A 25,685-nucleotide genomic window follows, 5' to 3' on the forward strand; every position below is an offset into this window, starting at 1 on the left:
CTCCTGAGATCAATAGCTGACCCATAAATACGCCGCCTGCATCGAATCTGATCGAGCAGAATGGGAGTGGGGGGGGGGCGTAATTAGCCGTTGTTAGCCATTGACTATGGAAACGCCCAAAATCATGCTAATTGTTTAGAGCTTCGATTGATTTACCGGTTAGAGCTGGACGGAAGCACCAGAACCTGGACCCGAACACGGAGGAAACCCACCAGGACTTGATTGTGTTCTGCTGTTAGCATGGAGCTAATGCTACCTCAAGACGTTGTACATAGTAGCTCTGTTAATATTAGTAACAACAACGATGTCAAACCTTTAATGTTGTTTTTATTTAACTCTTTCGTGCTCCATTGATTCTTTATTCTTCACTTCGACCCCGTTAGCTTCCACAAAGTGGACTTTGGTCTTCTTGGGGTCAAAGTAAACGACTGAATAAATACATAGTTGTAAAAAGAAAGCTGAAAATAAATCACCTAAAGTAAACGAGAGAGAGACCAGAGACCCTCCAGTGTTTTGTGATGACAGGTCAGCGTCCAGGTGAACGAACGTCTGCTGAGAGCTGATTGGCTGATTGACATTAACCGGTAGATCACTGGATCCACTGATTAATCAATGGATCTACCGGTTAATGACATCACCTTTGAGCTGAGTGCACACAGCAAAGATCCAACCCCCTTCTGGCAGAGGAATTGAAGTGGTCACCTGTTCAGGTAGAAGTAGCTCATGAACTGTTGGGTACTGTGGCAGGATGAAGAGTCCTCTCCACACTGAAGGGGGACCGACGAGAGTCAGTACAGGCCTGAATAAAAAGGACCAAACATTTTAGAAGCGTTTGAGGAGATAATAAAGGCCATCAGCAGTGGTAGGAGGGACGGACATGATGGAGACTAACGTGTCCTCCTCGGTGCTTTCCAGTCCTGTGTTTAGTCCGTACATTTTGGATGAGCATCCTGGAGGACTAGGTGCCTCCAGTGAACGGTTCTGTTCACCTTCACACCACAACTAGGACGTTTGGATGGACATGGCCCGCTGGAAACAGAACACAGGATCTAGGATTTCACAGACTTCATTTTGTAGATGGAGGTTTCACACGGCTCAATGGTTTATTGGCATCTTCAGCTGATCCAGAACGCAGCATCTCGGGTTCTGATCCAGAACACAGAAGCTCGGGGTCTGATCCAGAACGCAGCATCTCGGGGTTTGATCCAGAACGCAGCATCTCGGGTTCTGATCCAGAACACAGAAGCTCGGGGTCTGATCCAGAACGCAGCATCTCGGGTTCTGATCCAGAACACAGAAGCTCGGGGTCTGATCCAGAACACAGAAGCTCGGGGTCTGATCCAGAACGCAGCATCTCGGGTTCTGATCCAGAACACAGAAGCTCGGGTTCTGATCCAGAACACAGAAGCTTGGGGTCTGATCCAGAACGCAGCATCTCGGGTTCTGATCCAGAACACAGAAGCTCGGGGTCTGATCCAGAACGCAGCATCTCGGGTTCTGATCCAGAACACAGAAGCTCGGGTTCTGATCCAGAACGCAGCATCTCGGGTTCTGATCCAGAACACAGAAGCTCGGGTTCTGATCCAGAACACAGAAGCTTGGGGTCTGATCCAGAACGCAGCATCTCGGGTTCTGATCCAGAACACAGAAGCTTGGGGTCTGATCCAGAATGCAGCAGCTCGTGTTCTAACAGGAACCGGACTGAGAGAACACATTTCCCCTGTTCTGGCGTCTCTGCATTGGCTTCCTGTTAGGGAACGGGTTGAATATAAAATCCTTCTACTCACTTTTAAAGCCCTCAACAGCCAGGCCCCTCCTTACCTTACAGAGATGATTATCCCACATCGCCCCACTAGAACCCTGCGGTCCCAAAATGCTGGCCTGCTCGTGGTTCCAAACATTTCCAAGAGCAGACAGGGGGCGGAGCTTTCAGGTATCAAGCTCCTTTATTGTGGAATCAGCTCCCTGATTGGTTCGTGAGACAGACACCATCTCTATGTTCAAGAGTAGATTAAAGACTTTCCTTTTTAACAAAGCTGATAGTTAATCGGTACAGCAATCAATATAATCAATCTGCTGTCATAGGCCAGCACTGGTGGCTTAACATCATGACACACTGAGCTCCTCCCTCTTTATCTAATTATTCATGTTATAAATAGATGTGAGTAATCTCTCGGACGGATGGCCGTCCCCCATGAGCCTTAGGTTCTGTCCAAGGTTCCTGCCTGTTAAAGGAGGTTTTTCTGGCCTTTACACCTGTAAAGTGTCTTGAGATGACTTCCTGTTATAATCTGGCGCTACAGAAATAACATTGAATCGAATTGAATTGGTGCTTTGTCAGAGTCTGTTTGAACTTGGAGAGTTCTAAACTCAAGAAGTTCCTCAAACCTTCGTCTACCAGTCTCGTTGTAACCCTAACCTCTAACCCTAACCTCTAACCCTAACCCTAACCCTTGTTCTGAAGCTTCCTGTTTGCTTTGTCGTGTCAGGTGAGAAGGACCTTGATGGCTGCTACACCAGGAAGCATCATCATCCTGACTTCGGAGGCCAGGGAACAACCCGTGTGGTGAAGCTGAATCCGGATTACCAACAACGACAGCGTCCCCGCCGGGTTCAGAGGGCCATGTCCCAGGACCATGTCCTGTCTCCTCCCAGGACGCCACGGCGTGGGGACTATGGCTTGTCCTCCTATGGCGTCGTGGCAGCAAATGCGTACAGCAGCAGCCGCCACCTCTCAGATGAGCAGCTGCTGTCAGCAGACCGCCTCCACTCCCAGGATCCTTTGCTGTTGTCTCCGGCAATGAGGCGTGACAAGTTTAGGGAGAAGGCGATGGCACGGGCGATGTCTCACGTCGATATGCTGCTGCCCGTCACGCCCGTCCTGGACCGCCACAAGATGACAAAGACGCACTCTCAGCCCAGCGCCCCTAACGACCCGTACGACCTCCACGCGACCGCGTCCAGGAGGCAGGCGTTTGCCTCCCGGCGGACTCGCACCGTGGACCACCTGCAGTGCATTCCTGGAAACCACCACACGTATCGCACTGCCAGCAAGAACGAGGTCACCGTGTAGCGGCGGGGTGGACCGGAGCCGTCCCGGGAGCGAGACGTCCACAGCCGTCTCCTGGGCGGAGGCGTTCGGGTGTCCTACCTTTTACAAGCTTCCTGTCCTCCAGACGCCGGATGTGAGAATCGCACCGGGCATCATAAGGGCTTTGGGAGTCGACACAAAGGGGAATTCTTCAAGTCCAAGAATCAGCAACATCAAAGGAGTGTTTTTTAAACTGAACATGCAAATGAAAAGGAATTGTAGCAACTTTCTGAATGTATAACTATATTTACTATCTGGATTTTCAGTCTGTTATAGCTCTAGATTCTCGTTGACGTTAAGTAGTGCCTCTGAAATGGTTCCATTTAATCAAAGAAGTGGATTTGTGGGTTTAAAAGCACAATTAATGAATTCCCCTTTTTGTACTGATCATTTTACTTTTCTTTAGGGAACGGACAGAAAACAGACACGTTAGTGAAAATAGGCTCTTTCTGTTGCATACAGGCTACGTTAGCAGAGCGTTAGCTTCAGACAGGAAATGCGTTCTGTTTCCTTCCCAGTTTATGACGGATTCCCGACGTTGTAGATCAGACTCCGTGTTAATGTAACTGACCTCTGGGGGGGCTACGCTGCTGTGCTATGCTAACGGAGGCTAGGATTATGGATGAGACCATCTTCACTTTGCAGACACGAATCCACAGGTGAACGTGGAGCTGACGGCTGGAGGTGCCACTCCCCCACCCGCCATGCCTGGCTGGTGATTGGCCGGTTGCTTCCATCCCAACGCGTCAGGTGGTCTGAGTCTTTGCTGAGGAGCAGAGATGGATTGTTCTGTTCCTCCGGGTCGCGATGCCCGAAACAATCACAGCTGACAATATGGTTCTGATCAGTAATCAATCAGGCATGAATTTAAACTGAACAGTTTTGTTTTCGTCGAACCAATGCCTTTACGTGCTATATTATTGATTATGAAGTACCAGCGGTCGAACCTGGACAGTGACAGGGATGCAGTACAAATACCTCAAAAACACTCAACTGAGGGAGTATTAAAATATATGAGGAAAACACTCAGTATACTATAGAAAGTATTTCTATTTAAAATGTGTTGCAGTAATCACATGACTCGATTAGTTTTGTTTGAGTGTTTGGGTTCAATCAGCTGAGCTAGAAAATAGAGGATCCTAGCATTTCAGAAACCAGGACCCAGGTGGACTGGATCCAGATCTTAGAAACCAGGACCCAGGTGGACTGGATCCAGATCTTAGAAACCAGGACCCAGGTGGACTGGATCCAGATCTTATATTAAGCATCATTTGGTTGGACTGAGCGCCAGTGTTCAGGTTCAAAATATCGACGCCTCATAGGAACTGGTGGATCCACAGATCAATCACTGGATCCACTGATTAATCACTAGATCTACCGGCCAATGACTGGATCTGCTGATTAATCACTAGATCTACTGGCCAATGACTGGATCTGCTGATTAATCACTAGATCTACCGGCCAATGACTGGATCTGCTGGTTAATCACTAGATCTACCAGTTAATGACTGGATCTGCTGATTAATCACTAGATCTACCAGTTAGTGACTGGATCCGCTGATTAATCACTAGATCTACCGGCCAATGACTGGATCTGCTGATTAATCACTAGATCTACCGGCCAATGACTGGATCTGCTGATTAATCACTAGATCTACCGGCCAATGACTGGATCTGCTGATTAATCACTAGATCTACCGGCCAATGACTGGATCTGCTGATTAATCACTAGATCTACCAGTTAATGACTGGATCTGCTGATTAATCACTAGATCTACCGGCCAATGACTGGATCTGCTGATTAATCACTAGATCTACCGGTTAATGACTGGATCTGCTGATTAATCACTAGATCTACCAGTTAGTGACTGGATCTGCTGATTAATCACTAGATCTACCGGCCAATGACTGGATCCGCTGATTAATCACTAGATCTACCGGTTAATGACTGGATCCGCTGATTAATCACTAGATCTACCGGCCAATGACTGGATCCGCTGATTAATCACTAGATCTACCAGTTAATGACTGGATCTGCTGATTAATCACTAGATCTACCGGCCAATGACTGGATCTGCTGATTGATCACTAGATCTACCGGCCAATGACTGGATCCGCTGATTAATCACTGGATCTACCGGTTAATGACCGGATCCGCTGATTAATCACTAGATCTACCGGCCAATGACTGGATCCTCTGATTAATCACTAGATCTACCGGTTAATGACCGGATCCGCTGATTAATCACTAGATCTACCGGTTAATGACTGGATCCTCTGATTAATCACTAGATCTACCGGCCAATGACTGGATCCGCTGATTAATCACTAGATCTACCGGCCAATGACTGGATCCTCTGATTAATCACTAGATCTACCGGTTAATGACCGGATCTGCTGATTAATCACTAGATCTACCGGTTAATGACCGGATCTGCTGATTAATCACTAGATCTACCGGCCAATGACTGGATCCGCTGATTAATCACTAGATCTACCGGCCAATGACTGGATCCTCTGATTAATCACTAGATCTACCGTGAAGTGAAATCATTCACTAGAAAAACATCCTGCTGATAAAGAACATCTCAAGTTGGACCCAAAGTCTCGGCTGTTCCAGGAATTTGTTACGAGTGAAAACAAATGAAGACGATTCAGCTTTCGAGTCGGGTCCGAATAGGAGACGGTCTAATTAGAAGTCAAGTCAAGGTTGAAGACATGGAACAGGCTTTGTAATGATTTTCAGCTGTAAAGATTTGAATTCTGTTTGATTCTTTTGGGTCGTTACGCAAAAATCATTGATTCTGTTCAAATGTGTTCATGTCCTATTTGTATTTTAATAATAATGATTGATAACCTATAGATGGCAGAGTGAACCCAACAAACCTTTTGTGCCAGGTCTGGTTTTAATGATGTCATTTCTTTTCACGTGTGTATATTTGATAGCTAGGTGAGGCTGGATGCTAACTGCTAGTATCTGCTCCTGATGATGTCATCCCAGAGCCTATTTACTCTATTGCAGTTACTGTTTCTGAAATGTCGTGAGCTTCATTTGAACCACGGATGCTTTGTTGTCCCTTTCATTTCTATAATGCAGCTAAATGTTGTACGAATGGGGGGGGGGGGGGGGGGGGGGTTTTAAACCGCATTCCCTCTGAGGGCATCCGTTAACTCTGCAGCCTTTTCACAGCGTTGACGAGCAGAATTCCTGCAGCTGATCGCTTCCAGCTAAATATCTCCTTACCCAATAGCGCTTGATCAAACATATGACAGTAACCTGACAAATGCAGACAGACAGTGACCCAGAAGAGGTTCTGGTTCTGAGGCCAGCCCTAATTTCCCTGAGCAGCTTGTTCTGATTATCTTTGTTCCATTTACTGCTCGTGTTTTAAAGTAGCAGCTACGGCTACGACTGGGGAACGTTATTATTAGCTGGCTAGCTGGCTAGCATTGCACATTCCACCATGAAAAGCACGTTCCTGATGCATGTCCTGGAGCCTCGAAGAATAAATGGAACCTGTAACCACGGAGACGGAATGAATTGACATTGATTCCTAAATGACCTCAGTGTAAAGGGATGGAGTGAATGCTAGCTAGATTAGCATAATAACATCGTTCACTCATAGCTTCAAATAACAGTTATTGGTCTCAATCTATTCCGACTGGATCAGAACCCTGAGGATGGTCCAGATTCTTGCAGAGCGGTTTCTCAGGTTTCTGAACGAAGCAGTTAAAATACGGTCAGAAATGGTTCTGATTGGTTCTAACGAAGGTCTGACCAAGTTAAAAGTGATTTAACAGCCTTTTACCTCAAAGTGGGATTTTACCTTCAGTCCGGTTCGTCTCCTAACAGAAGGCGGGACAGAAGGTGTTTCCTCTGACCTGTTGGAACCGTCCTGCTGCTCCGACTCGGTGATTCTGTCTTTACGGCCCAGAATCAAACCGGATACCTGGTGGACAACGTTTCCCAGGTTTCCTGGTGTGAAAGCCGTCTGGATCACAGCACACCTGGATTAGGGTGTGAGATACTTTAATCTCAGGTGTGCTGCACAATAAAAGGCTTCGTTCCAGAGCCAGCAGGCAAATATCAAAGACCCTGAATTAACTCATGAAATACTCCCGATATAAAACGTGTCAGCACTGCCCTCTGTCGGAGGGAGGGGCTTATTGCATGTGATCAGAGCCATTCCCAGCTCTCTGTGGAGTGTAATTGTGTTTCAGTGTGGGATCATGTTCTGATCAATGGCCACCGACACAAAAACGCAAAAACACGACATGAGGGCCGTTTGATGGAAGCGGGGGTGTCCTATTGCAGCGTCCCTCCTTCGCCCCCCGAGAGTCTGAGGAAGGACATTCTAGAATGACAACTTGTCCTGTATTGTTCTACATCATTGATCTCATGCTGAGTACAGATCATTGCTGCGATCAATAGTGGCCAACAGACCGGCAGTATTGGGAAGTCTCTGAGTGGCTGATTGATGCTGCATCAGAATCCCGGCTAGGCCCCGCCCTGCTCCTCTGATTGAGCTGGATGCTTTTCCTCTCTCCCGTTGTTCTGCTCGTTCCTCGGAAGGGTGGAGGCGTCGTCCTGTGGGGGCGGAAGTCGAGCCCCCCGCCCTGGATGAAGCGCGGAGCCTGGTGGGACGGCGGACGGACGTTTCTCCAGCGGCTCCCTCACATTGGGTCTTCGGTGGATTCTATAAAGGACACTTGATTTAAAGGTAGGTATATATTTCCCTTGTAGTTGTATATTTATATAAAGTATAGATATAAATAGCAGCGCTGGACCTGACTTCAGAATTAAAGGTTGAACATTTTTAAGATCACTGATGCTAAAAACACGGCGAAGTGGTACCCAGATCAGCGTCCTGTACTTTATCCTGGTGTAACGTACACAGCGAATGGACCAGTCAGAACTCTGGACCAGAACCCTCAGAGATTCTTACTTCCACAGGAGGCCATGCCGGAGAGCCCGGAAAACATCCCTCTGGGAGAGTGCACCCTCTCCCAGTCCCGAGACCAGCTGACGCCCCCCAGCCGCACAGAGAGCACCGTGTTCAGCCTGTCCCGCAGCGAGTCCCTCTGGACCACGGAGCAGACAAACAAGTGTGAAGTCTTCTGGTTCCCCGTCCACCTCATGTCCACCGGCGGCAGCTTCCTGGCGTGCGGGATCTTCATCAGCGGCCTGTACTTCGCCGGCCACCACAGGAAGGTCACCAACTTCTTGGGACCGGCACTGCTGTCCATCGGGCTGATGGTGTTTGTGGTGGGTGTGGTTCTGATCCCAATCACCAAGCAGAACAGGAAAAGGTCCAGCATGAAGAAGCCAGCCAGCTACTACAGGCCCCCGATGTTCAACCTGTGACAAACTGGACCGGACAGTTCTGTTTCGTCTCTGGTTCAGGACTGAGCTCTCATCTCGCCATCGGCCCTGCATGACAGCAGAGGAAGGCGAGAGCACAGGGGGGGGGGGGGGGGGGGGGGCAGGTCATGAATAATTAAAGGTGTGAGAGCTTCTGCTTTATGTCCTGCGTCCACTCAATCTCCGTTGTCCACCTGAGGGACACTTTGACTTTTCAGGCCCACATTTGACTGCTGTGGCCCGAAAGCACATTTTCATAGTATTTAAATATTATTTGGCAGTAAATATTAATTCATCCCTAAATTCATCGACCTCTGATCGACTTTAGAATGATCAATATCAAGTCACTGGTACTGGTTTAAATGTTGAGAGATTACCTTCCATGCATTTTCTGTATCTGCTTCTTCTGCCCTTATAAGGTGACCGACACTATCCCCATGGCACCAGCAACGGGATGACGTTGCCACGGTGACGCCAGTAACTCCGGTTCATTATCAGTGCTTTATGAGTCACCATCATGAATCTGTTTTTCATGATGGACGATCTGGACATGTTCGTGTTCCGGGCAGAACTTCTTACCTTCGCAGGTAATTAAAGCCTCGGAACGACTCTGACGCTGCATTATCTCAGCTTCCTGTAGGGGGCAGTGTCGTCACCTTTGTTCATGTTTGGAGTGGACCCAAATAAAGATTTAATTTAATTTAGAACATAGTGTGAGGATAGTCCAGGACCCCCTTACGCACCCAGATCCTTCCGGTCCCGTTCAACCACACACACACAAACATGGCAATCACGTGACCCACTGCGGGAGGGGGGACGGATGTCCAATAAGACGGGTTACTTGTGATCGACTGGTCATCGGACAGAACCTGGTTCCGCTTCATGATCGTCATTTTGCAGGTTTGGCCCATTTAAAAGTCAAATCCGCGTAAATATCTGCGGGCTCGGATCATTTGCATCATTATGGGCTGGCGCTGCTGATCACGCGCAGGTGCAGGACAGGTGTGTTCAGCAGCCTCGGGGCGCGATCACGTCACTTTAGGGTGGGGCGTTGGTCTCCAGGTGCGCAGCCTCAGCTCAGGTCCAGGATCCAGCATCATCCGGAATGAGCCCGGCATGGATCCGATCCGGTTCATCGGGGAATGCGCGCCTTTCTTTTTCATCGCCGTCGCCTGTGACGTCATCGGGATCGTTCTCCTCTTCGTCGGGATCTTCGCCGAGCTGCGGATCGACGGGCGCTTCTACGGAGACTTCTTGATCTACTCGGGCTCCCTGGTGGTCTTCATCAGTCTCTTCTGCTGGCTCGTGTGGTACGCGGGGAACGTCCCGGTGTCCCGGGACCGGGACCGGGACGACGGCGTGAGGAGGAGGAGCAGCATGGCGCGGCTGGCCAGGAAGTTCTCCGAGAGGCTGGCTCAGTCTCTGAGAGGGGGGGCTAACGGCAGCCAGGTGGAGCCCCCCCCGCACAAAGCAGGCAGGGTGACGTGGGGCAGGTCCACGGTCTACTGCAATGACGGCTATGACGGCTCTCTGGACCCCCCAGAGGAAGGAAAACGGGACATGTGAAGCTACCACACCGGGACAAGGTCCTCAATGAGGGCCTCCATTCAGGGGCGGAGACGGGATTTACAGACGCCCCGCCCCGCCCTCAATCAATACTGAAAAGAAGGTCTCCACATTTTAACACCGTTTATTTCAACATGCTAATTAATAATTAGTAAATGTTTTCAAGTTGTCCTTTCAGTTCATGACAGTCAGCAGCTGGGCCTGACAGGTGTGTCTCCAGGCCCCACCTGTGTCCCCCAAAGCGAACCACAGAGGTCCCCCCCCCCTCCCTGTGGCAGCAGGAGTTGGGGGGGGGGGGGGGGGGGTCTGGAGCCGATCTATAACAGCTAAACATTTGAATCTAGCAGACCCAGATCCAGAACAACGTCTTTTTACTCTGTTCTGGTCTGAGGCCCCGCCCCCCCAGTACTTTGCGTGTAATCCTGCTGTTCTAGGCGTTTATTTTAACACGGATCCGTGTCCTCTGTCATGTTAACGTTGTGTTTATGGGAGTGGCGGGGGCTGGTTCTTTATTCGTGTGCTGATCCATGGCCGGCCTCCATCCTGCGGCGCCGCTGGTCCGACTGGTTCCTCTTTGTTCTGGTCTGAGGCCCCGCCCCCCCAGTACTTTGCGTGTAATCCTGCTGTTCTAGGCGTTTATTTTAATACGGATCCGTGTCCTCTGTCGCGTTAACGTTGTGTTTATGGGAGTGGCGGGGGCTGGTTCTTTATTCGTGTGCTGATCCATGGCCGGCCTCCATCCTGCGGCGCCGCTGGTCCGACTGGTTCCTCTTTGTTCTGGTGTTGCTGGTTAAACAAACGTCCCAGTAGAAAGTCATGAGGCGATGACTTGACATGTAACACATGCTGTGTGTGTGTGTGCGTGCATGCGCGTGTGTGTGTGTGTGCATGCCTGTGCGTGCGTGTGTGTGTGTGCGTGCATGCGCGTGTGTGTGTGTGTGCATGCCTGTGCGTGTGTGTGTGTGTGCGTGCATGCGCGTGTGTGTGTGTGTGCATGCCTGTGCGTGCGTGTGTGTGTGTGCGTGCATGCGCGTGTGTGTGTGTGTGTGTGCATGCGTGTGTGTGTGTGTGTGCGTGCATGCGCGCGTGTGTGTGTGTGTGTGTGTGCATGCGCGTGTGTGTGTGTGTGTGTGTGTGTGCATGCGCGTGTGTGTGTGTGCATGCGCGTGTGTGTGTGTGTGTGTGTGTGTGTGTGTGTGTGTGTGCATGCGCGTGTGTGTGTGTGTGTGTGTGCGTGCATGCGCGCGTGTGTGCGTGTGTGTGTATGTGTGTGTGTGCATGCGCGTGTGTGTGTGTGTGTGTGTGTGTGTGCGTGCATGCGCGTGTGTGTGTGTGTGTGTGTGTGTGTGTGTGTGTTGTGATGTCTACAGCTAATCTACTAATTGCCTTTTTGGAGGCGTGGTCACTCTCTAAGGGTCTCTGTTAGCATTTTAGCATGACTGCTCTCACAGAACAGAATTCATGGACTACGCCTACCTGTTCAGGTAGACGAACCGCTGACCTGGTCATTTTCTTTTCTTTACTGTGGTGACGCGTTAGCCATGTGGAGTCGGACGGTGCGACCCCTGGGGTGAATCTCAGGGGAGGAGCAGCGAACAGCTGTCATCCTGTCACACAGGTTCACGCAGGTGACGCCCTGGAGGCAGGACAGGTGAAAAACGAGTCGGCCCAGTGAAGGAATGAAGCCGTGGAGCTTCGCTCGCTTGTTGTTGGATACCAGTTTCGTACGATGAAAGCAACGCAAGGCGTGCTGGCAGAGTGAACCAGCAGGAAGCGGAGCTTCACCTGACGTCCACCTGTCCCCGTCTCTGCCCAGCCATGGAGCGGCGCAGCATCACCAATGTCCTCTTGGCAGTGGCTGTACTTTTGGACGTCTCCGGCCTGGTCCTCTTTCTCGTCGGGGTTTTTGCATCTCTGAGCTACTGGGACTTCTTCGTGCTATCCGGGCCGCTCCTCGTCTTCCTCAGCCTGGTGTTCTGGATATTTTGGTACCTGGGGAGTCTGACCGTGTCCGAGGAGGAACTCGACCTGAGAAAGCAGGAGGTGCCGTGACTCCGCTGAGCTCGGAGGAGGTCCCACTGAAGCTGTGAAGGTTTGGACCCGTGACTCTCGGAACCAGGCTGAGCTTTGGACTCTGGAGGATGTGATGAAGCCGAACCCGGGCTGGAGATGTTTCTGGGCCCTCTGGTGGACTGTTGATGCTCCTGCTGTGTTGATCATCTCTCGTTTCATGTGCTTTTTACACGCCCGCTGACTAAACGGCTTTAACGTGAGCTCTTGTTGTGTTCTTTGACACGAACTAGACAAACGGGCGCCGTGGGTTACTGTAGCGAGATCCGTCCTCTCCAGGCTGAATCCCCGAGGCGAGGAAGATGAAACTCACACCGCAGCCCTTCTCCGCCTCAGCCAGCACTCAGGACGCCATTAGCGCCATTATTAATGCCTGGAGCGTCCTGCCCCTGAGACAGGAAATGGAGGAGAGGCCTAATGGATCTCTGCTGCTCCGCCCGGTCTCCCCCCACGTCACCTGGATCACCTCCACTTGTTAGCAGCATTACAGGAAAACTACTGGATGAATAAAATGGTCGAATTAAGATTCAGTTACATTTTGAGAGCAATCCGGATACAAAACATCTGGATTTTCCCATTTACTTATAATGGAGGCTTTTTAAATAATAATAAAAATCCTATCTTGTAAAATCTTCATTTAATTCACTCCCCAAACATCCCAGTCATAAAGGGGTCCGATCTGAACCATCATGAAACATGTATTCTGGTTCTGGTCCAGAATGAGGTCAGGAACAAATACTACCTTTGAACATTAAACCCATTTATGGATTAAGAATCAGTTAAAAATAAACAAACTCTGATTCACTTTGACTCATGTTGGTGTATAAAGATACCAGAACCATCTAGAACCTTCTGGTGCTGATCCAGATCACCACGTGGACCCAGTTAGGAGGGGAGCGAGCTGCTTGGGGGAGGTCTGTGCGCTATATGTCGTTGTAGTCTTAATCACCGCCTCACTGACGGCACATAACAGCATCTCCCATGATGCTGCTCTGGAGGACACCTGCACAGGTAGCAGAGACGAATGGTTGATTTCTGCTAGCATAGCAACCGCTACTCTAACTGGGCTGCATTCAGACTGGGACCCAAATGGCAGGTGACGTCATGATGTTGAGCTTGGAGGATGGCGCAGGTCTCCCTCTAGTGGTTGGTAAAGTTGAAGATCAGACTATACTGTGTGCTCTGATGATGTCACTGTTAAAAAAAATCGGGAAGTAAAATCTTGTAATTTTTCAAAATGAGTCATTCAAAGAAGCTCAGAGTAGAGCCCACAGAGACAGGGTGAGGAGTTCAGAGTAGAGCCCATAGAGACAGGGTGAGGAGCTCAGAGTAGAGCCCATAGAGACAGGGTGAGGAGCTCAGAGTAGAGCCCATAGAGACAGGGTGAGGAGCTCAGAGTAGAGCCCACAGAGACAGGGTGAGGAGCTCAGAGTAGAGCCCATAGAGACAGGGTGAGGAGCTCAGAGTAGAGCCCACAGAGACAGGGTGAGGAGCTCAGAGTAGAGCCCACAGAGACAGGGTGAGGAGCTCAGAGTAGAGCCCATAGAGACAGGGAGAGGAGCTCAGAGTAGAGCCCATAGAGACAGGGTGAGGAGCTCAGAGTAGAGCCCACAGAGACAGGGTGAGGAGCTCAGAGTAGAGCCCATAGGGTGAGGAGCTCAGAGTAGAGCCCACAGAGACAGGGAGAGGAGCTCCGAGTAGAGCCCATAGAGACAGGGTGAGGAGCTCAGAGTAGAGCCCACAGAGACAGGGCGAGGAGCTCAGAGTAGAGCCCATAGAGACAGGGTGAGGAGTTCAGAGTAGAGCCCATAGAGACAGGGAGAGGAGCTCAGAGTAGAGCCCACAGAGACAGGGTGAGGAGCTCAGAGTAGAGCCCACAGAGACAGGGTGAGGAGCTCAGAGTAGAGCCCACAGAGACAGGGAGAGGAGCTCAGAGTAGAGCCCACAGAGACAGGGTGAGGAGCTCAGAGTAGAGCCCACAGAGACAGGGAGAGGAGCTCAGAGTAGAGCCCACAGAGACAGGGTGAGGAGCTCAGAGTAGAGCCCACAGAGACAGGGAGAGGAGCTCAGAGTAGAGCCCATAGAGACAGGGCTAGGAGCTCAGAGTAGAGCCCACAGAGACAGGGCGAGGAGCTCAGAGTAGAGCCCACAGAGACAGGGCGAGGAGCTCAGAGTAGAGCCCATAGAGACAGGGTGAGGAGCTCAGAGTAGAGCCCACAGAGACAGGGTGAGGAGCTCAGAGTAGAGCCCACAGAGACAGGGTGAGGAGCTCAGAGTAGAGCCCACAGAGACAGGGTGAGGAGCTCAGAGTAGAGCCCACAGAGACAGGGAGAGGAGCTCAGAGTAGAGCCCACAGAGACAGGGTGAGGAGCTCAGAGTAGAGCCCACAGAGACAGGGAGAGGAGCTCAGAGTAGAGCCCATAGAGACAGGGCTAGGAGCTCAGAGTAGAGCCCACAGAGACAGGGTGAGGAGCTCAGAGTAGAGCCCACAGAGACAGGGTGAGGGGCTCAGAGTAGAGCCCACAGAGACAGGGTGAGGAGCTCAGAGTAGAGCCCACAGAGACAGGGTGAGGAGCTCAGAGTAGAGCCCACAGAGACAGGGTGAGGAGCTCAGAGTAGAGCCCACAGAGACAGGGAGAGGAGCTCAGAGTAGAGCCCACAGAGACAGGGTGAGGAGCTCAGAGTAGAGCCCACAGAGACAGGGAGAGGAGCTCAGAGTAGAGCCCATAGGGTGAGGAGCTCAGAGTAGAGCCCATAGAGACAGGGCGAGGAGCTCAGAGTAGAGCCCATAGAGACAGGGCGAGGAGCTCAGAGTAGAGCCCACAGAGACAGGGTGAGGAGCTCAGAGTAGAGCCCATAGAGACAGGGTGAGGAGCTCAGAGTAGAGCCCATAGAGACAGGGTGAGGAGCTCAGAGTAGAGCCCACAGAGACAGGGCGAGGAGCTCAGAGTAGAGCCCACAGAGACAGGGCGAGGAGCTCAGAGTAGAGCCCACAGAGACAGGGTGAGGAGCTCAGAGTAGAGCCCACAGAGACAGGGTGAGGAGCTCAGAGTAGAGCCCACAGAGACAGGGTGAGGAGCTCAGAGTAGAGCCCACAGAGACAGGGTGAGGAGCTCAGAGTAGAGCCCACAGAGACAGGGTGAGGAGCTCAGAGTAGAGCCTGGGGCCGTCTCGGGATCCCCGGGAGAGCTGGAAGAAGTGGCCGGAGAGGGAAGTCTGGGCTTCCTGCTTAGGTTTTTCCTCTTATCTTATTTCTTATTTCTTATTTTATGTTTGTATTGTTGATGATTCCAAAAACGTTCAAACCTGGTTTGGGGTTTTGTTACGTCATCACAAACGTCGTCACCAGGTTTCCTAACCCAGAGTCTCTCCATCGCACCTTGACAGAGGTGTGTGTACCTGAAGGAGGCTGGTCGCGCGCACAGTGTTTACAAACAAATATCCTCCATCTTGCAGGGTCATTCGTCAACGTCTGCTGACGTCACCGTCCACCTGTCAGTCAGCACAACGAGGTGCATTTGCATTGATTATAGATTGCTTTACAGGCAGCCGAACTCGTCATTACAAAGCAAAACAAGAGACGCGTAAAACCCGGCGTGGATTGTGTAGTGGAGGCGGAAGCGCGTCGCTCCTTGTCCTCGTGACCGCGACGTGGAGACAGTCTCACGGGGGACAGCTGGGGCGACGTCCATGTCCTTATTGTATGGTTCCGGTGACGGAGGAGTCGGGCCCGGATGATCGATGAAGGCTCGCTGTGCTGATCGCTTTGATTGGTGGCACGTGTAAATGGCCGGTCCCGTCCTTTGATCCGTGTGCACGCCGCTTTTTACCGTTTCCCGAGCAGCGACTTCACAGCCGACCCTGAACGTGTCCTCGGATCCGTTCTCACACGTGATTGGTGCAGACGGTAGCGCTGCGTCAACTTGCTGGATTCCCATTGGCGGAGCAGGCCGCCAGTCCGGTGGTACCGGGTCCTCCCGTCCGGTCGGATCCAGCCGCTACCCTTTCTCTCGGCGGTGGGTCGGTGCCGCGGGCCCCTCTTATTGATTAGCCTCTGAAAGGCCTGTCCTCCATTATTTGATTTGTTGTTTGAAGACTTAAACTCCAACATGGCCGTCGTTAGCGGCTCGGCTGGCCCGGTCGCCCGGCTCGAGGGCCGTGAATTCGAATACATGATGAAGAAGCGCTCCGTGACCGTCGGCCGGAACTCGTCTCAGGGCTCCGTGGACGTGAGCATGGGGCACTCCAGCTTCATCTCGCGGAGGCATTTGGAGATCTTCACGGCCAGCGATGACGGCACCGGCAGCGGAGACTTCTACCTGAGATGTCTCGGTAAAAACGGGGTGTTCGTGGACGGAGTGTTCCTCCGCCGGGGCGCGCCTCCTCTGCAGCTGCCGCGAATGTGAGTTCCTCTGGGCGAACATGTGGATGCTAACGCTAGCAGGCTAACGCGAGCCTCCAGTAGCATGTTAGCATGTTAGCATGTTAGCAGGGACTTCCACCGCCACCACAATGCTCCTCTCTTTGTTTACATATTTATTCTGACTCCACATTACTGCTAGCCTGCTAGCTTTAGCTGCCTAGCTTGGATAGCTAGCTCGTGGCTACACGCATGCTATTATTGACATGGGGGGCTGTTGCGTTTTCCGTCACGTGGACTATTTGTGTGTCTCTCGTGTTCACTACTGTAAACATTCACCCTTGTTGACAGTCCGACCGGGCTAGCTAGCAGCTAGCAGCTAGCAGTTAGCCGGGTCGTCTCTGTTGTGAATGAAGCGCCCCTCCGACCACAAACGTAAACAAACCAGTCCGCCCCCGCCCTGCCGGATCACAGCGGCAGGACAGGGAAGGCAACGAACCGGGACGGTAAACCAGACCGGGGGAGCACGTTAACGTCTGTCAGCCCCGGTGCAGGTCTCTAGAAACGGGGGGCACCGGGCTCGAGTAAACGGGAGCAGCTGCTCCGCAGGAGAGACTCGGGAATGCTTTATTGTGCTGCCTTTGATCAACAGCTGTTGTTCTGCAGCAACAACACAACATCCTGTCACATTCCGCAGGTGACCCCAGTGCAGCCGCACCTGCAGCCGCACCTGCAGCCGGTCATGCAGCCGGTCATGCAGCCGGACCTCGCCCCTCCGTGCATGGGGTTCGGGTTCCAGGGGTTCCTCTTTGGATGTTTAGGCACGCCCTGTTCTCCCCCCTGTTCTCCCCCACGCCGCTGCACGGCCTGTTTCCTTTTGTTGACACACTTTATTTTTTAAAGCTGGGTGTGTTGCCCTGACGATGACGTGAAAGCGCTCACTGGCGCCGCCCTGTTGTCGGCCGAGCCCCGGGTTGAGGCTTCACGCCGGCGGTACGGACGCTAACCGCTGGAGCTAACGGAATGCTGGGACAGGTTCTGTTGGGGGGGGGGGGGGGGGGCTGGTTTCTCATGTCTCAGGTACAGTAGTCCCTCCTTCTCCGCGGGGGTTACGTTCTAAAAACAACCCGCAATAAGTGAAATCCACAATGTAGTCATCTTTATTTATTTTTTATTATTATTATACATGTACATAAATGTTTTAAGGCTGTAAAACCCCCCCACACACACTTTATACACGTTTAACAGGCAGGCATTAATCTAAATAGATTGTTTCAGGATTATAGAATGAAACCAAAGATCAAAACCTTTTCAGAACTAAACATTTGTTTGAGAAATATAAATATATAGTACGTACAGTAAACGTTTTCCTGTTAATAATGTTAAGGCGTGCAGGTCGAGGAAAGAGCCGCTTGGAGTGCAGAAGAACAAATATTCTACTCGTGCTGTCTTTAGCCTCTCATGCTGCTTTATTGGATAGCTTAGCACAGCGGAACGGCAGCGGCTACATGTAGCAACAGGAAGAAACAAAACCCAAAAGGGACGTGACGTTTATGCTCCTACAAAATAAAAGCCTCTTTTTACGCAGAGAATAAGAGCACTCTAAAACAAACGCTCAACAAATAAACATGATAGCTTTTAGAAATAACGAATTTAATTTTAATGATCAACCTACGAGGTTGAACACATGAGAAATGATTAATAGCAACTCGCCGTATTTCACAGTTCCTCCGACCGCGCCTTCGTCCTTGCGCCATTCCAAGGCGCGTTCGAGTGCAAAAAATGAAATCTGAAAAATGAAGATGATGATGATGAATATATTTATTAGATAGAATGTTAGAGTACAAGTACAGTCACACAGTAGCATGTATTACAGTACAAATAAATTCAAACATCCTGTCTAAGAGGAGCATTTCTAAAAAGCCCTTGCGGTCTTGTTTCCGTTGAAAGTCCTTCGTACATAAATCATCCACAAAAAACAATACAAATAAAAATAAAACCAATATTAAATTACTCAATTGATGCAACGTAACATCAGAAAAACAAATTGAATTAAACTCAGCGGAGTTGCGGAAGATGAACCGCATTATATCGAGGGACTACTGTGCTGATATATTTAGAGATGGCTGACCCAGTCTCACATTGACAAGAGCTCTGAAGCTATTCTCGGCTCCTTCACGTCTTCATCAGAAGCTTCTACCCTCCCTGAGAGTCTCCCTGGAGGCCACACGATGAACGAGCCCCCCTGTCCCGGCTGGCTCCAGGAAGAGTCTGTCCTCCTGTCCTACTTTGGGATTCTCCTAACTCTGTCAGGGCGTGGCATGAATCTCAACGGCAGCGCCTGCTAGCGCTAGCGTGTACCATCAATGCTTGCGCGTGTGTGTGTGCCACGCCTCCTGGTTTGCGTGGAGCTTCGTGGAGTCCAGTCCTCGGACTGGATGGACTGATGGCGTTATCCACCTGTGGATGTTCTGACCCTCCTTCCTGATTGTCTTTGCAGGTGTACCTTCAGGTTCCCCAGCACAAACATCAAGATCACGTTCACGGCTCTGTCCAGCGGGAAGAAGGTGAAGCGTGAAGCTCCAGAGTCCCCAGTGAAGCCGGCGCAGCCCCGGATCTCCCCACTGACCATCAACATTCCAGACAACATTGCTCACCTGATGAGCCCCCTGCCGTCGCCCACCGGCACCATCAGGTACCTGTCCAGACAGGAGGGCGCTCGGACTCTCCCTCGTCACCAAGCTAAAGCAGGTCGTCAGGGTGACAAGATGTCACCGCCCCCGCAACATCAGGGTGTCGGCCCGTATGGGGACCTGCTCCGGCTCAGTTCGGTCCCTGCAGGCTCGGGGAGGGAGGTGGCTCCATCACACTAAATCCTCTCAAGTCCTGATCTCAGCCAGCTCTGGACCGGATAACGTAGTCGGGTGAATGCAGCTTTGGACCGGTTAGCGTAGTCGGGTGAATGCAGCTCTGGACCGGTTAGCGTAGTCGGGTGAATGCAGCTCTGGACCGGTTAACGTAGTCGGGTGAATGCAGCTCAGGACCGATTAGCGTAGTCGGGTGAATGCAGCTCTGGACCGGATAACGTAGTCGGGTGAATGCAGCTCTGGACCGGTTAGCGTAGTCGGGTGAATGCAGCTCTGGACCGGATAACGTAGTCGGGTGAATGCAGCTTTGGACCAGTTAGCGTAGTCGGGTGAATGCAGCTCTGGACCGGATAACGTAGTCGGGTGAATGCAGCTCTGGACCGGTTAGCGTAGTCGGGTGAATGCAGCTCAGGACCGATTAACGTAGTCGGGTGAATGCAGCTCTGGACCGGTTAGCGTAGTCGGGTGAATGCAGCTCTGGACCGGTTAGCGTAGTCGGGTGAATGCAGCTCTGGACCGGTTAACGTAGTTGGGTGAATGCAGCTCTGGACCGGTTAGCGTAGTCGGGTGAATGCAGCTCTGGACCGGTTAACGTAGTCGGGTGAATGCAGCTCTGGACCGGTTAGCGTAGTCGGGTGAATGCAGCTCTGGACCGGTTAACGTAGTCGGGTGAATGCAGCTCTGGACCGGTTAGCGTAGTCGGGTGAATGCAGCTCTGGACCGGTTAGCGTAGTCGGGTGAATGCAGCTCTGGACTGGTTAGCGTAGTCGGGTGAATGCAGCTCTGGACCGGTTAACGTAGTCGGGTGAATGCAGCTCTGGACCGGTTAGCGTAGTCGGGTGAATGCAGCTCTGGACCGGTTAGCCTAGTCGGGTGAATGCAGCTCTGGACCGGTTAACGTAGTCGGGTGAATGCAGCTCTGGACCGGTTAGCGTAGTCGGGTGAATGCAGCTCTGGACCGGTTAGCCTAGTCGGGTGAATGCAGCTCTGGACCGGTTAACGTAGTCGGGTGAATGCAGCTCTGGACCGGTTAGCGTAGTCGGGTGAATGCAGCTCTGGACCGGTTAGCGTAGTCGGGTGAATGCAGCTCTGGACCGGTTAGCCTAGTCGGGTGAATGCAGCTCTGGACCGGTTAGCGTAGTCGGGTGAATGCAGCTCTGGACCGGTTAGCGTAGTCGGGTGAATGCAGCTCTGGACCGGTTAGCGTAGTCGGGTGAATGCAGCTCTGGACCGGTTAGCCTAGTCGGGTGAATGCAGCTCTGGACCGGTTAGCGTAGTCGGGTGAATGCAGCTCTGGACCGGTTAACGTAGTCGGGTGAATGCAGCTCTGGACCGGTTAGCCTAGTCGGGTGAATGCAGCTCTGGACCGGTTAGCGTAGTCGGGTGAATGCAGCTCTGGACCGGTTAACATGCTGCTGCAGCTACTTGTAGTCCAGGTTTAGATGCTTGCATTCAAACGGCCTGTGTTCTCCCGCAGCGCCGCTAACTCCTGCCCCTCCAGCCCCAGGGGGGCGGGCTCTTCAGGCTACAGGATGGGCGGGCGCATGGTCAGCTCTGCAGAGCTGCAGCTAATGAACGACAACGACGCCTCTGGGGGGGACAGTCCAAAGGTGAGAGCGCCGGGGCCGGGTCCGGTCTGACAGATTCAACGACACGTGAGAAGGCAGAACCTTTCTGAAATGGACCAACGCATTCCCCACTCGGTACCAGTCCAGTACCAACCCAGTACCAACCCATTCCCCACTCAGTACCAGTCCAGTACCAACCCATTCCCTACTCAGTACCAACCCAGTACCAACCCATTCCCCACTCAGTACCAGTCCAGTACTAACCCATTCCCTACTTGGTACCAGTCCAGTACTAACCCATTCCCCACTCGGTACCAGTCCAGTACCAACCCATTCCCCACTCAGTACCAGTCCAGTACTAACCCATTCCCTACTTGGTACCAGTCCAGTACTAACCCATTCCCCACTCGGTACCAGTCCAGTACCAACCCATTCCCCACTCAGTACCAGTCCAGTACTAACCCATTCCCTACTCGGTACCAGTCCAGTACCAACCCAGTACCAATGCATTCCCCACTCAGTACCAGTCCAGTACTAACCCATTCCCTACTCAGTACCAGTCCAGTACTAACCCATTCCCTACTCAGTACCAGTCCAGTACCAGTCCAGTACTAACCCGTTCCCCACTCAGTACCAGTCCAGTACCGGTGTAGTAACATGGTGTTTTGGGGCCCGACCCATCGGGCGGTCCGTCTTTCATGCTCGTTTCTCCTCTGGTCCACAGGACGACTCCAAACCCCCATACTCCTATGCACAGCTGATTGTCCAGGCCATCACCATGGCAACGGACAAGCAGCTCACCCTCAATGGAATCTACAACCACATCACCAAGAACTACCCCTACTACCGGACCGCAGACAAGGGCTGGCAGGTGAGTCGTGGCCCGGCGGAGGACTGACCCGTTTGTTCCCAGCACTGGTGACCCCTCACCGATGAACACCTCTGCTCCAGAACTCGATCCGCCACAACCTGTCCCTGAACCGCTACTTCATCAAGGTGGCCCGGTCCCAAGAGGAGCCTGGCAAGGGCTCGTTCTGGAGGATAGACCCGTCCTCGGAGGGGAAGCTCATCGAGCAGGCCTTCAGGAAACGAAGGCCCCGCGGCGTGCCCTGCTTCAGGACCCCGCACGGACCCCTCTCCTCCAGGTCCAGTTCTCCCTGACTCCACACCGGGTCACCGGGGTAGTGGTGTTCTGACCGGCCTCTCTCGCCCTCAGGAGTGCCCCGGTGTCGCCCAATCACTCGGGGGTTCTCTCCGCTCACTCCAGCGGCATCCAGACCCCTGACAGCCTATCACGGGAGAGCTCCCCGGTTCCCCTGGAGCTGGAGACCCCCTCAGCTCCTGCCCCGGCCGCCACCGCGGTCCAGCCCAAACTGGCCGTCATCCAAGAAGCACGCTTTGCACAAAACACACCAGGTATGGAGGGGTGGGCGTCGTCCTGCTCACCTGAGAGCTTTCACGGGAAAATCATGTTCTTCAGGCTCGTCGCTTAGCAACCAGCCGGTGCTGATAGCGGTCCAGCGGGCCTTACCTCAGACCGTTAAGCCAGTGACCTACACCATGGCCTCGCCGGTCAGCACCAGCACCTCTCAGCCCGCGGTCCAGACGGTCCACGTCCTGCAGCAGATCCCCGCCACGGCCCTCGTGAACAAGAGCGAGCTGCAGGAGAACGGCGAGCACGCAGAGGTCAAAGGTGAGACAGGAAACGGGCCGCTGAGGTTAATCAATGACGTTTATTGGTCGGTGTCCTCCCCCTCAGTCAAAGTGGAGACGCTTCCCACCATCAGTCGGGTAATCCAGAGCAGCCGGTCGCCCCCGGCGCTGCAGACCGTCACCGTGGGTCAGCACCAGCTGCCCATCAGGACCATCGCACAGAACGGCACCCACAGCTTCACCACCGCCCTCCAGGGTCACGCCGGCTCAGGTGGGTGCCGCTCAGCCCCGCCTCCAGCACGTACGGATAGCACTGCTTAATGGATCTGTTAGCGGTCTGTTGTGGCGCCCCCTGTCATCAGCCGGCGTCCCTGCAGGCCCCCTGCCGTCTGATTAATCTGCCTCCTCTCTGCTCCGTTCAGCTCCGGTAGTGGCGAGCCCCCTCCACCTGCTGGCGGCCCACGCCTCCGCCTCCGCCTCCCTCCCCACCAAACGACAGAACGGGGACCAGCCAGACAGCAGCCAGCCGGGCGCCAAGCGAGTCAAAGCGGTGGACGAGGCGCCCCCCACGTCCTCGTCTGTAGCCAACGACCCCGGCAGTCACCTCGACTAGTCTGTGTGACCCCGCCCCCCCGTCACCGCGGCTTCTGTCGTCCCTTCTTTTGTTCGTTTATCTTCCTTTTGACTCCTGAGGTGCCAAACGGAGAGACTTCTTTTCATTTTTGGTTTCTGTTGTGGAACATCAAAGGAAAACGTGCCCCCCCCCCTTTAAAAACTGGAATGTGGATGAGATCAAAAATCAATGAACTCGATGTGTCCCCTGTGAGACATGAGAGGGACGAAACCAAGACCACAGGAAGCCTTAACAACTGAAGCCCTTGGACCCGGTCCGGCTGGGCGGGGCATGGTTCTGTGGCCCCTACCTCAGAGCAGACTCCAGTCCTCCCCCAGTCCCGGACTCTGGCAGCTAGCCTTCCTGTGTCGCCGCGTAGGATTATTTTAATGTATCTAGACGAGTTATTTAATTACAGGAAGCGCACAAACGGAGGTTGGGGACTTCCTTCCTGCTTGGTGAACCGGTGTCAGAGATTTCCTTCTTTAATCCTTGGTTCTGACATTTAGCTCCGCCTCCTTCCTTGACTCTTCACACATAACCGACGTAACCGTGTAGCTCCAGACGCTGACCCTGCATGCATCCGGCCGCAGAGACCCTCGATGGACCTGCTTGTCCAGAACCACACCTGCACTTGATTAAATGTTCCTCTTGAATTTTGTCTGCCACGCGTCGTCTTCTCTTCAGCCCCTCCCTCTGCACTCTGGCCCCTCCCACTCACCTCCTGCTTCTCTGGCTGTGACGTTGTGATCCTGATTGGCCTGATTCATTTTCTGTTCTGGCGAGTCTGTTTTCTGATCGTACACGTTCCGATCAATAGTAAGAAAAAATCTAAACAAATTGATGTTCTGCTTCAGTGGAGAAATGCTTTTTTTAATAAATTAATTTAAAGCCAGCTGCAGTGTCTCGTGTTTCCGCTTCAGAGAAACCGTTTGTCTGGTTGTAGTCCCGGTCGTCTCCACTAGGGGCCGCTGCGACCTTTAAAGGGTACATGCGATAAAGGTTTGTTTGGTGGCTCTCGTCTGTCGTCACCGTCCCCGCTCTACCTGCGTAAAGTTTGCTTTTGGTGGTAATGTTCCGGCGGAAACGGGAAAAGTGTTTTATTGAGCCGGACGCCTCGTGGAGCGGGGGGGCGTGTCAGTGCGGCGAGGTGGACTCGGCACCGACCCGTCATGGTCAAGAGGAAGCTGAGCCCAAAGGCGAAGATCCCCATTTACCGGTCCTTCTCCGTTCCGGCCCTCACCTGCCGGTCGGTCTCCGTTCCTGCCCTCACCTGCCGGTCGGTCTCCGTTCCGGCCCTCACCTGCCGGTCGGTCTCCGTTCCGGCCCTCACCTGCCGGTCGGTCTCCGTTCCTGCCCTCACCTGCCGGTCCTTCTCCGTTCCTGCCCTCACCTGCCGGTCGGTCTCCGTTCCGGCCCTCACCTGCCGGTCGGTCTCCGTTCCTGCCCTCACCTGCCGGTCCTTCTCCGTTCCTGCCCTCACCTGCCGGTCGGTCTCCATTCCGGCCCTCACCTGCCGGTCGATCTCCGTTCCTGCCCTCACCTGCCGGTCGGTCTCCGTTCCTGCCCTCACCTGCCGGACGGTCTCTACGTCTCTCAGGACTGAAGAAGACTCTTGGCTGAAGGTGAAACGTCTTCAATGATTGACACCGGCCTGGATCCTGGATCCCGAGAAGCTCCGGAACGTTCTCACCGCGTTGGACACGTTAGCGTTTTAATACCGTTTAAAATGCGGATCTTCTGGTTCCTGTTTTCGCTGAATCAGCATTATAGACTGACTCCATCAAGGCTTGGGTCGGTGTTGAACTGAAGACACTACACGTGCAGTACATCTACTGACCACACGATGGCGGTGCAGAGCGGATTCATGTTAAAATAAAGCCCCGGGTCCAGCGAGCGTCCCGTCAGGAGGACACCTTTCATGGGACGGCTCCCGGAAAGACGAGCAGCGTGTCCCGGTGAGGAGACCGGGACGGGTTCCGGTCCTTCAGCCTGGAACTCCAAGCCTCCGGGCTGAAGGCCTCCTCAGCAGTCAGTCCTTGTGCTGAGATGGTTGCCTAGGAAACGAGACCATTTTCACAGCGCTTCCTTTATTTCAGTGAGGATCCATCAAACCGTCGTCAGTCGTCGCGTTACCCCGACAACCGCGACTGGGATGCTGCGGCTTCGCATCACACAACATGGCGGGGAGCCGAAGATCCAGCGTGATGTTCCTCATGTCCCCCGTTGCTGACCTCCAGGAGGTCACCCAGAACGTCCCGGCGGGGGTTCTGAGCTAAAGGTGCTGTTCGTCAGGACCAAGCATCTGACCAAAGCATCAGCTCTGTGTTCCAGCTAGCTGTTGGAGATGTTGTCATGGCAACCAGATCTGTGCTTTCTGCAGAAAATGTGTAAAGTTAATCTTTGTAGCCAAAACCTTTAAGCTTGAATAGTTAGTAGGAGTACTACTAGTAGTACTAGTAGTAGTAGTACTAGTATGTGTCATATTCAGGCTGTTGCTGATCAAAGTTTACAGTTTTAGATTTTTAAATTGTT

The 25,685-nt window shown here is 52.7% G+C and overlaps 4 protein-coding genes across 4 annotated transcripts in view; all 4 read left to right on the forward strand.

Annotated features, from left to right (window-relative positions):
• The window catches only part of LOC137905998 (protein shisa-6-like), a 17,038-nt gene extending 13,965 nt beyond the window's left edge, over positions 1–3,073 (forward strand). Inside the window, exon 8 of the mRNA XM_068750286.1 lies at positions 2,490–3,073. Coding sequence (XP_068606387.1) covers positions 2,490–3,073 — 584 coding nt within the window. The remainder of the gene's footprint in view (positions 1–2,489) is intronic.
• Positions 3,074–8,042: 4,969 nt separating this feature from the next.
• Positions 8,043–8,456, forward strand: LOC137906152 (phosphoinositide-interacting protein-like). The gene has a single exon (XM_068750460.1). The coding sequence runs from the start codon at positions 8,052–8,054 to the stop codon at positions 8,454–8,456; it is 405 nt and encodes a 134-aa protein (XP_068606561.1). The 5' UTR covers positions 8,043–8,051.
• A 1,113-nt stretch (positions 8,457–9,569) lies between these two features.
• LOC137905441 (transmembrane protein 238-like) lies at positions 9,570–10,019 on the forward strand. The gene has a single exon (XM_068749684.1). The coding sequence runs from the start codon at positions 9,570–9,572 to the stop codon at positions 10,017–10,019; it is 450 nt and encodes a 149-aa protein (XP_068605785.1).
• A 6,179-nt stretch (positions 10,020–16,198) lies between these two features.
• foxk2b (forkhead box K2b) lies at positions 16,199–24,045 on the forward strand. Its single transcript, XM_068749762.1, has 9 exons — positions 16,199–16,491; positions 18,950–19,144; positions 20,794–20,926; positions 21,609–21,755; positions 21,836–22,029; positions 22,101–22,300; positions 22,365–22,577; positions 22,644–22,808; positions 22,960–24,045. Exons 1-9 carry the CDS (start codon positions 16,199–16,201, stop codon positions 23,148–23,150), a joined length of 1,731 nt encoding a protein of 576 aa, XP_068605863.1. The 3' UTR covers positions 23,151–24,045.
• The last annotated feature ends 1,640 nt before the right edge of the window (positions 24,046–25,685 follow it).

This window comes from Brachionichthys hirsutus, chromosome 16, assembly GCF_040956055.1.
Source record: "Brachionichthys hirsutus isolate HB-005 chromosome 16, CSIRO-AGI_Bhir_v1, whole genome shotgun sequence".
Taxonomy (NCBI): Eukaryota; Metazoa; Chordata; class Actinopteri; order Lophiiformes; family Brachionichthyidae; genus Brachionichthys; species Brachionichthys hirsutus.

What these genes read in the sequence shown, in the direction of transcription:
- LOC137906152 (XM_068750460.1), top strand. Translation starts at nt 8,052, where the DNA reads ATGCCGGAGAGCCCGGAAAACATCCCTCTGGGAGAGTGCACCCTCTCC.
- LOC137905441 (XM_068749684.1), top strand. Translation starts at nt 9,570, where the DNA reads ATGGATCCGATCCGGTTCATCGGGGAATGCGCGCCTTTCTTTTTCATC.
- foxk2b (XM_068749762.1), top strand. Translation starts at nt 16,199, where the DNA reads ATGGCCGTCGTTAGCGGCTCGGCTGGCCCGGTCGCCCGGCTCGAGGGC. An exon ending in TCGCCCACCGGCACCATCAG is followed by an intron (nt 19,145 to 20,793) that starts GTACCTGTCCAG and finishes GTTCTCCCGCAG; the next exon opens with CGCCGCTAACTCCTGCCCCT. An exon ending in CACGGACCCCTCTCCTCCAG is followed by an intron (nt 22,030 to 22,100) that starts GTCCAGTTCTCC and finishes TCTCGCCCTCAG; the next exon opens with GAGTGCCCCGGTGTCGCCCA.